Below are 11,165 nucleotides of genomic sequence, written 5' to 3'. Positions count from 1 at the left end.
AAAAATAATCTTCTTCTTATGCCACTTGATTTCTTGTGGAACATCGGGCCGCAACAACTCTCCTCCATCACACTCGGTTCTGACTGGTCCTCCTATTTGTAAAGATAATAATTAGCAATTATTCCCCGATTCATTTGCCATTTATTTTAATTATTAATTGAAAATTAAGTAAATATTAATTGATCATAGCCATTTAATAACATTTTATGATGAAAGCAAAGGGTAAGTAATCATTATTGAACAATTAATCCCTGATTAGTTCTTTACAGTAACTAAGTTATCAAGCTAATTTGTTGCCTTTATTACCATGTGATGGCCAAGTGCAATTTATTTGAAAGCTTGCTACTGATTGCATTGACTAAACTCCAAATAATTTCACAGTTTATCTCAAGAATCAACCTGCTTGACAACTCTTCTGCTGCATAACCATGCCAGTTCTGGACCAAGAGCCTTCCACAGATTTGGGAGATGGAGTTGTAAATATCTTCTTTATACTCTATATTCTTTGGATCCTCTACAAGGAAAATCAGGTTTTGCAATTATGGAAAGTATATAAATAAGATTAAGAAACCAAACTAACCAGTGAAGAGCTTAAATGGAAACTATGAGATTTTACTGAATTGGGACATTAAACTCAATTGAAGAGTAAAAAGTGACATTTTGTGCTGAATTACTTTATGTAATAATCTTACTGATGTGTTATGTAACCATACATAGTACATCAATTTTTACATCCTGAGGCATCAAAGATGTAGAATTGTGATCTAAGTCAAAGTGTTTCCCCACACACTGAAGGGTCTGCCGAAGCTGCCGCTGCCCGACCTTAAAGTTACACTGGACATGTACCTGAGGTGCATGCAGCACCTGCTCACCGAAGAACAATTCAACAAGACCCAAAACATTGTGAAACAGTTTGGAAGCCCTGGAGGAGTCGGGGAGCTTCTACAGAGCAAACTTGTGGAGAGAAGGGAAAGCACAGCAAACTGGGTGAGTAAAACTTGATAAAACAGGATCTAATCTGTTTATTTTCTTCAAAGGTCTGGATGTAAATGTGCATTTACACATCAAACTGGCAGGTTTGAGACGTTTAAGGAAAAATCGAAAGTTCATGTGCACATACAACATAACTGAACTTTTAGTCATCTTTCAAACCAACTTTCATTAAAATTCATTCATTCATTCATTCATTCCTTATCCTAACCGCTTAATCCAATGAAGGGTCATGGGGAAACTGGACCCTATCCCAGCAGTCTTTGGGCGAAAGGCAGGGTACACCCTGCACAGCTCGCCAGTCCATCCCAGGGCCACTTTTATTAACATTATCCACCTAAACAAATATTACTGCATTTCATTTGAGCAACTTATACATCTTAAAGTTAAGCACACCAAGTTTTCGGTATTAATATTGAGTTGTATTCACATCTGGATATTTTCAATGTCTAAATCATGATAAATGTGTTCATCTCTGGATTATGCAGGTGTATGAGTACTGGCTGAATGACATGTATCTAAATAACAGACTGGCTCTACCCGTCAACTCCAGTCCTGCAATGGTGTTTCCCCAGCAGAACTTCAGGGCTCCCATTGACTCTTTAAGGTATGAAATACAGGGAGACACATTAGAGAACGGCTGAACTAACTTAAATAAACTGCTTAAATTAGTAAAAAGTAAAAGATTAAATTCCTGCTAGATGTGTAGCTTTATGGTCTTTGCACAATCTGTACTAAATTTCTTGAACAAGTTTGACTGTCAAGTTTTAGTAACTTAATAAATTAATTTTGATAAACTTACAGAAACTTATTACAACTAAAAGAAATGTATTTAATTTAGCAAAGCGGGTTTAGTTGTATAGCACATTTCACATACAGAACAACTCAAACAGTTGTTTTGTAAAATATAAAGCCTTACAGCAGTTTACAGAGGTGGGCTTAAGTTTAAAGAAGTCAGGTACAAGCCCCAAAAAGCCAACACGATAAACCCCTGTGGTTCTATGAACAAACTGCTTCCCTGTCACCAGAACATGCAGCTCACTGCTCCCTGTACACCCATACAGATGAGTCAAATGCAGAGCTGACGTCAGGTTTTCTGATAGTTTGTTTCAGATTTTAGAAGCATATAAACTCCACAATTGTGCTCTCTCTGTCGTTTAGCCTCTCATGATGGAGCGAAAACTTGACCCAGATGATTTTAGTTTTTATGGTTTTAGCAGATCAGATATATATTTTGGACTCAGATCAGACTTGTACATTGTAGCAAATTTTGAAAAAAAATCAGTTCTTTGCCCGGAAAGCCAGTGATATGTTCCTTTTCTGGTCTTTGTGAGAACACAAGCAGCAGTAGTGTGGATAAATATTAATCTGGTTCAACTACTCTCTTAACTTAAAGTTCATTTAAACAATGCGATCACCAACCAAAACTAATTATAAGGGATTTATGTAAGATAAGTGTGTTTTAGAGTTCAAGTTAGTCATTGACAGAAAATCCACTAATAAGACAGCAATACTGTTATCTGGTGGAAGCATGCTGGTTTTCTCATTCAAAGTTCCCATATTTCTGGATACTACAGTATGAAGATCAATAAATTACAGTTTGATTGAGTCCATTTTTGATTAGTTAAAGGACATTTATCATTCTCTTGCTACAAACAGTGAAAATCAGATCATTACTGAGAACCTCTGGAGGGCAGCAAATCCAGGTCAGGCAACCAGGGTATAAAGAATGTAAAGTTCAGCCAAACAAGTCAGAAATGAAGTGAACCAACTAAATGAATGAATGACTTACAGTTTGTGTGTTTTTGTTTTAAGTTTTAGATAATAAAGTGTTCTTTCTAGGTTTGCTGCTCACTTAATTTCAGGCGTTTTGGAGTACAAGACCCTTCTTGATGGGTAAGTTAACATGCAATTTTAGAGGTCACTTTTAAATCACTGTCACCTGGAAAATGTTCAAATAACTGACAAAGCTGTGTGTGTGTGTGTCTGTGTGTAGCCGTGCCCTACCTGTGGACTATGCTAGGGGCCAGTTGGCTGGGACCCCACTCTGCATGGAGCAGTATTACCGTCTATTCACATCTTACAGACTACCGGGACCTGAGAGGGACACACTAGTGGCTCAGGAGAGCAGTGTGATGCCAGAACCTGAGCACATAATTGTGGCTTGTAAAAACCAGGTTAGACTTGGAATACTACTAAAAACAAAACAAACAAAAAGAAAAATCACATGACAGTTTGATCAATACAAGTAACTACTTTGGCAACATTTCACAATTATGGTAAAAATCATATACTTAACTAATGCATAACTCCTCATTATGTAGTGCAATAATTATTGCAGGATCTGTTATGAATTCTTGTTGCTCATCATGAACTAATGATTATCTGAATATGGATTCATGTGACTCACATTTAATAGATGGTCAACTGATGAATATTAGTTTACTGTTAACTTTTACGTTCATCAGTTACCACTTTAGATCAATATATATAATTTAGTTCCATGCGGTCGATGTTTTTTTATGTAAAACAAACTCAAAGAAGTTCACATTGATCCAGCTGCGGCAGCCGAGTGTCAGTGGTTCAATTCCAAGCTTCTTCTATCCACATGTCAAAGTGTCTTTGGGCAAGAGACCAAACCTTGCATTTCCCCAGACAAATTCATGAGTACAACTAATAAAGAGCGCCAAAAACAGCTGTTCTTATAAGAAAGAAAGAAAGATAGAGCTACATTTTTGTTTTACTTATTTTTGAAACTGTAACTCAGACAAAAATCCTAACATGAATGACTTTGAGTTTTGAGCATGTAGAATTTCTTTCAATTTCCATTTCAAAGAAAAAAACTCAGTGGCATGAAACTAAATTCTACTTTTTTATCTAATCTGTCAACATGTTGATGAATGCATGAGATGAGCATCAGGAATTCATAACAGATCCTGAACTAATAAATGCATTAGTTAATCATGAGTTACTCATTGGTTAAGTTTGTGATTTATACCCTTATTCTTCTGGGTCTTCACTGACAGACGAAGCATGTTGTCATGGAGATGGAAAATTAACTAAATAATCCCAACTTTTTGTTATTACTAATGCTCCATTCCCTGTAATTTCCATACTCATTCAACTAATAGGTAAAGACATTTTTTGATGACTTTGATACGTTCGAGCTGTGTGTCAATCTGCAGAGAAATTACACATCTTCCTCATGCTAGGCTATAAAAATGGAATAAGAAACTAGACATTCAAAGTCCCTCAAGCTGCAGCATGTGTCCATTTTGTCAGGAAAGTTATCAGCAATTTATACTGTTTTAGCAATATCAAAAGGGACAAGTACTTTGAAAAAAGATGTCCAATCTGAACCTCTGTTCAGTTCTTTGTTCTGGATGTGGTGATCAACTTCCGTCGGCTGAATGAAAGAGATCTGCTCACTCAGCTGGAGAAGATAGTCAAGATGGCCGACAGTGAGGATGAGAGTCTACCCCATATAGGTCTTCTCACTTCAGATGGACGGACAGAGTGGGCTGAGTCCCGCAGCATACTAATGAAAGGTTCATTTAGTAAAGAAATTCTGCTTTCTACAAAAGATAAGTAGTTCTCAGTGTTTCCATGCTAACTGACAGATTTTTTTTCCCAACAGAGTCAACCAACAGGGACTCCCTAGACATGATTGAGCGTTGTATGTGTCTGCTCTGTCTGGATGATGCAAGTGGTGCTGAGCTTAGTGACACCACACGTGCTACTTTGATGCTGCACGGAGGAGGAGTGACCAAGAATGGAGGCAACCGCTGGTATGATAAGCCGATGCAGGTCAGTGAGCTCAGTTTGTCTCATCCATATTTTCCTCACTGTGTGACAGAGGTTTACTTTGTTGTGTCATTTAGTAATTAATAAAAACAAGAAATGATTTTCCCACTATAAGATGAAAGAAATTAGATTAATAATAGATGATTTAGAGGATTACTTTCGTACAAAGGAAAGTCCGTAGAAGAAAATTACATCACTGACAAATTTGTGCCTGCTGGATGCAATTGAACAAAGCTATTTCCGTTTAACATTTAAATAAATTCAAATGGAGAGGTGACATTTCCAGTGGACATCATGCCTGTAGATTTCAAAATGTCATTACCATTTACTTTGATAGAGTTGTTTTGATAGAGCATTCACATTAACTCATTACCTCTGCCAAGGAAAATTCTACCTACTACGATCCAGAACGGGAAAAAACATGGGATCTCTGGGATTTTCATCAGTGCAAGAGATCAATTTAAAACATAAACATGCAATAAATACCACAAAACATGTGGATTTATTACCATTGTATCTAAGAATCTAATACAGTATACTTATAAAATAAATGTTGGACTTCAACAAAGGTGGTGGAAATGAGCTGCTATAGACGGTCTGCTCTCTCCAAATGCTTTTCAAGTTTATTTATAGCTTGTCTCAAATGGCTTCTTTTTCTGGATAATTTGTTCACAGTGGGGTAAACAAATTATTAAGTCCATCAAGTCAGTGTTTCTTTGTCAGTTTGTTGTAGGAGCAAATGGTTGCTGTGGAGTTGTGTGTGAACACTCCCCGTTTGAAGGAATCGTTCTTGTGCAGTGCACAGAGTACCTCCTGAAATACATGTAAGAAAAAAAAATAGGATGTATGACGTTTGTTGATATGTCATAAATCTGATGTCTTCAAACGACTGTTACAGTGTATGCTATGTTCCCATGTGATGCCAGGATTGGCAGCCCATCAAAGCTAGTCAGGGCTGCAAGTGTGAGCGAGCTGCCAGCGCCTCGCAGACTCCGTTGGAAATGTACTCCAGAGATACACAAACTCATCGCCTCCTCAGCTGACAAACTCCAGAGGTCTGTTCTTTCTCAAAGTCCCATAGTCTTTAGAAATAAGCAATTGCTTTGCATGTATGGCTAAATGTATCAATACTTTTTCAGACTGGTGCGAAATCTTGACATGAATGTCCACAAGTTTTATGAATACGGGAAGGAATTCATCAAGAAGCAGAAAATGAGTCCAGATGCCTACATCCAGGTTGCTCTACAGCTGGCCTTCTACCGGTGAGACAAAGTGATGAATCTTCTCATGTTTATGTCACACTTTCCCAGACATCATGGCCTTCTTTAACTGTGTTACTGCAGATGTCATGGTCGACCGGTGTCGACCTATGAGAGTGCTTCTATACGTCGTTTCCAGCAAGGGAGAGTAGACAACATCCGCTCAGCCACACCTGAAGCCCTGGCCTTTGTCAGAGCAATGACTGATGCAAAACTTAGCACAAGTGTAAGCTGTTATAATTCGGATGCTGTTAAATTAAATGCAAATCAGAATAAAGCTCAATAATGGCTTTTTCACTCCAGTTTGTATTACTGTCAAACCATCATCAAAGCTATGTTAACTGAAAATCAAGGGATTTAATTAGCCAGCATTGACTGTCAGTCTGTGACCTCTGCAGGATATGGAGAAGATGGAGATGTTAAGAAATGCCATTACTGCACAGACAAAGTATACAGTTCTGGTAACTCTTCTCTACTTCCAGATTTCCATAAGAATGTTCACCTGTCAAATGAAAACTATAACTTTCCTTGTGTTTTTTTTGTTTTTTTTTTTAGGCAATTACAGGAATGGCAATAGACAATCATCTACTCGGACTGCGTGAGATTGCGCTCGAAATGAAGATGGAGAAGCCAGAAATCTTTAAAGATGATGCCTATCTCATCAGTAATCAGTTCATCCTCTCAACAAGTCAGGTGACTTTTAGTCAGTTTAGTATGTTGAAAATATATGTGTATTCAAATATGTGCCAGCTTGATGAATGTTGGCTTTGGCAAATAAGAAAAAAACTGTCAATAGAAATGTCAAGATATTGGGCTGGATTGTATAATTATTCACTAAAAATACATACATATAATGTGAAATATTTGTTTATGTAACTGATAGAGAACAGTGTTTAGCGTCATCCTTACCTCAATAGTCTCATCATAACCCAAGATCGGTGAGCTGTAATACATTTGTTCCCCAGGTCCCGACTACTGTTGAGATGTTCTGCTGCTACGGACCAGTAGTTCCAAATGGATATGGCGCGTGCTACAACCCTCAGTCAGACCACATCATCTTCTCTGTTTCCAGTTTCCGAGAAAGCCCACAGACATGTTCTGCAGAATTCGTAAAGTGCTTGGTGCAGGGACTCCTGGACATGAAGGATTTGTGCAATAAATGTAACTACAACTCTGATCCAGCTATGCAAAGAAAGGGTCAGACCGTAAAGAAGCACACAGAGATGGAAGCAAACAAGCAGGACAAAATTCAGCAGAGACCATCTGACCAAAGCAAGAGTCAGCAAACTCTGCCACAGGTTCTGGTGAAGAGTCCAGACCAGAATAACCCTGAAGCCCAAACCCAGACTTCAGAACAGAATGGAAGTAAATCATAGGAAGCTGTCAGTGATATTAATGGTAGTGTTTCAATATCTGTTTTGTGCTGCAGTAGTTTATTCTTCCTGAGTCAATCACAAAACTCACTGTAACTGTGATCCAAAACGTTATGTCAGGGTGCATCGATGTATAAAGTACTGTCAAATGTATGGTGATAATCTAATCAGTTTGGAGAATAATTAGAGATTTGTTTATTACAGAGAAAATTTAAGGATATTCTTGCAAAAACTGGCCACTGCAAATTAAAAATCTCTCAATATGGTTTCTGTAAGTTGAAAAGAATTTAACAAGCTTTTTATTATTATTTTGCACAAAAGTGAGACTCACCAGCCAAAGAAAAGAAAGTACTCACTGCAGGATAAGCAGTGCTTGAGATAAGTTTAGTTATGAGTCTGCCAGTCTAAGATGCATGCTGCTAATAAATAAGTTTTAAAAGACTGTAAAACTACAATCTTCTATGTTGTCTGGAAACGATTAATTGTACAGTATGTGAAGTAGTACAAAAACTTTGTTAAAAAAAATCCTTCACCAATCTACTTATTCTGTGGTCTATTCCACATACTGGGACTCGCACTGTGCTTGTGTACATAAAAACTAATGTTTAAGTGTGTAAGATTTTAAAAGGATACTTTTTTATTTAAGAATGTTAATTAAAATTGTATTCATGATCAAAATATATTATTTAAGCGCTTTATTTTTGTATGGTAAAATGTATGTAACAGGGTGTAACAATTACTACATGTCTCTTGTAAACCAAAGGTGATCATTGTGTTTATAATTGTCAAAATATTGTAGTTATAAGAGATTACTGGAGATTTAAAGACAAATCAGATGAGGGTTTAAGATTATATGGTTGTTTACAGAGAAATGTTTTGTGTGTCTGTGTATATTTACTTCATTTTAAAAAAGTGCAGTGGAGAGCGTTCCCAACCCCTTCATGTAACTATCAAATAGCTCACTGACCTCACTAAGCCACACAGCACATGGACATAAACTTATTGGCTACACAAGGTATTGCCTACTAAGTAGCTATTTAAAAAAAAGAAATCTGTTTCAAAATATTGAAGTAAAGCTAATTTATTCATTTTGGTACCTGGTTGTGTATTCAGGCTCCCAAAATAGCAGTACAATGTGAATAAAAAGTTCAAATTATTTAAAAAAATAAAAATAAAAATAAAAAATAAAAAAACTTCAGCAGATGAGTTTTATTCTTAAGAGCAATACACCTACATCAATAAATAATCAATAAATAATAATAACCCTTACACCTGCAAAGGTGTCAGATTATCAGATTATCATTGCCTGCTCAGGTTGTATAAAGATGACTGGACCTGGATCCATAAAGTAAGAATGGATGGATGGATGGATGGAAGGATGGATGGATGGATTATTTTAATAGTAATGTTTTGGATTAAATCTTAAACACTATTTGATAAAGATAAGATTTTATCTCCTGGCTAAATGCTGTACACTAATAAGTGGCTCAGACTATAAGCTTCTAATTGTGCCCTATCCATAGGTCAGCGGTCAGCAGCACCAAAAAGATCTTAGAAATACAAGAGATTTCAGCCTTTAAAGTCAATGGACTAACCAACAAAATAGTCATTTGAACCTTTAAGTGCTTAATGTATTCAACATCTACCATAATGTCATCTTTTTTCCCTTTTTGGGGGGGGGGGGGGGGGGGGGGGGGGGGGGGGCAGGTTATTCTGTAAATTGTCTAGTGAGTTAGAAGTTGTGCCTTAATTTTTCTGTAAAGGAAAATTTATCTTTTTCTCTCAATAGTAAAGAATCTTTTTAAAAATCCCTGGATTCAGACAGTGATCCACATCAGCTGAAAAATGTCATCATGTTTTTCTTATTCCATTTCTGACATTTCCTGAAAATGTATTCAAAATCCGTCCACAACTTTTTAAGTTATGTTGCAAAGAGACCAACAAACAGAAGCTGCTGAAAACATAAGCTTGGTGGAGAAATAAAAAGAAACCTCATGGTGGACTCTTTTTTTTTTTTTAGTCAATTTATCTTTTTATCATCATAAAACTTGTTCAGATTTTATCTCTGTAAAAGATAGAGAAGAATAACGTACAGGTAAAAGAACCTGAGCCAGAATCTGTCATAAAGAAATTATATACATTTACTGGTTTTCAGTGTCACCCTCTTCTGTAATGACAACATAAAACCTGTCCTAAACAGGAATTTTGGTCCATTTTGTACAGAACATCTTTATCTCGGCGGTTAAGGAATAACTTCTCTCTTTGCTTCCATAAAGTTTTTTTGGATAACGTCATGATTTAAACTGCCCATTACAGAAGATTAACTTTAATAAAACAGTTTTTTCTTTAGGAAGGCAAATTTGTGCAAAAGGATTTTTTGGTGCAATACCTACAATTCAACATTTAAATCCAACTTAGTGAACAAACAGCATGTCCTTATATTTTTTTTCTGATGATGAGACTGAACTATTATAACTTCCACTATGTTTCATCGATAATGTGGCATCAAATGGTTTCTTTACAATTTCAAAACAAACCTTAAGATTTTATTTTGTTAATATATTTCCCCAGCAGTCAACTGGCTCGTCCATTTTATCTTTTACAAACTATAGATAAGTAGCAAACCTCCTTTTTTAACAGAAGCTTTTTCTTTGCAGGCCGTTCTTGTTCAGTATTCTCCTGTTTGTACACTTCTGAATATTAACCAAACTGAAATAGATTATTAATGGCAAAGAAATGTCTCTGTATTCTTGCAGGCTATTACACATACTGTAATAATAAATAGTACATATTACTTTCTATTAAGTAGATCAGCTCATCAATATTTGACTTGTATGTGTGTTATATTAAACCACAGACATTGGATTCACAATGAAGTAAAAAATAATTGCCACAAAAAAGCAAACTATTGAAGTCATGTATATTTTATTGTATATTTTGATCATTTCCTGGTCTGGTGCACATCACAGCTGTGCAGATGTTTCCCTACAGAGATGTGGCTATTTCAGTAATAAGCTGCCATATGTAAAGCTTTAAGTCACTAAACATATATTATTATGATCGTGCACTTCTGGTTAAATCTCCCAGCTATAAGAAAAACTACAGTATGGCTCAACAGGAAATATAATCCTATGGGCCTCTCTAAACACAGTGGTAACGACAATCAACTCTGTTAATACCTGGGGGATTTTAATGTGACAACTGAGCATCAGCGTGGTTCTCACAGCATCCAAGGCTGTGATGCGTTTGTGTGCATGTGTTTGTGTACCTGAGCTTCCACAGAGGAAGCTGAGCCGTATGTCCTAAGCAGAAAATGTGGCTGAAAGTCTCTTTGCCAGCTGGCTCATGTCTGCTAGTGAAGTGAAGTGTGACAATAAATACACTCCTCTGTAACGGCAAAGGTAGCCCAAGAAAATAGAGGTACTAAACCTACTGATGTGCTCAGTTTCAGCAGTTTTCATTCCTTTTATACACTTATAAAAGTGTCACTACTCGCATTCCAAATATAAATCAACACATGTGCATGTTTATATTTTATATATGTATATATATGTGTATATATATATATATATATATATATGTGTATATATATATATATATATATATATATATATATATATATATATATATATATATATATATATATGTATGTATATATATGTTTTGTTATGTGTGTGATTGTTGTTATTCTATTACACCAAGAGATGCACAAGAGATAATTTAAAATCATCTTCAGCCA

The 11,165-nt window shown here is 36.1% G+C and overlaps 1 protein-coding gene across 1 annotated transcript; it reads left to right on the top strand.

Moving 5' to 3' along the window:
- Positions 1 to 428: 428 nt before the first annotated feature.
- Positions 429 to 7,429, top strand: chata (choline O-acetyltransferase a; the record flags this gene model as incomplete). The annotated part of the gene is made up of 14 exons (XM_079248800.1): positions 429 to 476; positions 796 to 987; positions 1,479 to 1,597; positions 2,833 to 2,886; positions 2,987 to 3,167; positions 4,361 to 4,538; positions 4,628 to 4,797; positions 5,518 to 5,618; positions 5,721 to 5,849; positions 5,934 to 6,056; positions 6,138 to 6,279; positions 6,452 to 6,514; positions 6,609 to 6,746; positions 7,019 to 7,429. The coding sequence occupies 14 exons, from the start codon at positions 429 to 431 to the stop codon at positions 7,427 to 7,429; spliced, it is 2,049 nt and encodes a 682-aa protein (XP_079104926.1).
- Positions 7,430 to 11,165: the final 3,736 nt, after the last annotated feature.

This window comes from Telmatherina bonti (assembly GCF_933228915.1).
Source record: "Telmatherina bonti genome assembly, chromosome: 11".
Lineage (NCBI taxonomy): Eukaryota > Metazoa > Chordata > Actinopteri > Atheriniformes > Telmatherinidae > Telmatherina > Telmatherina bonti.
The sequence above is the reverse complement of the archived record's forward strand: the minus strand, read 5'-3'. Positions and strand labels throughout refer to the sequence as shown.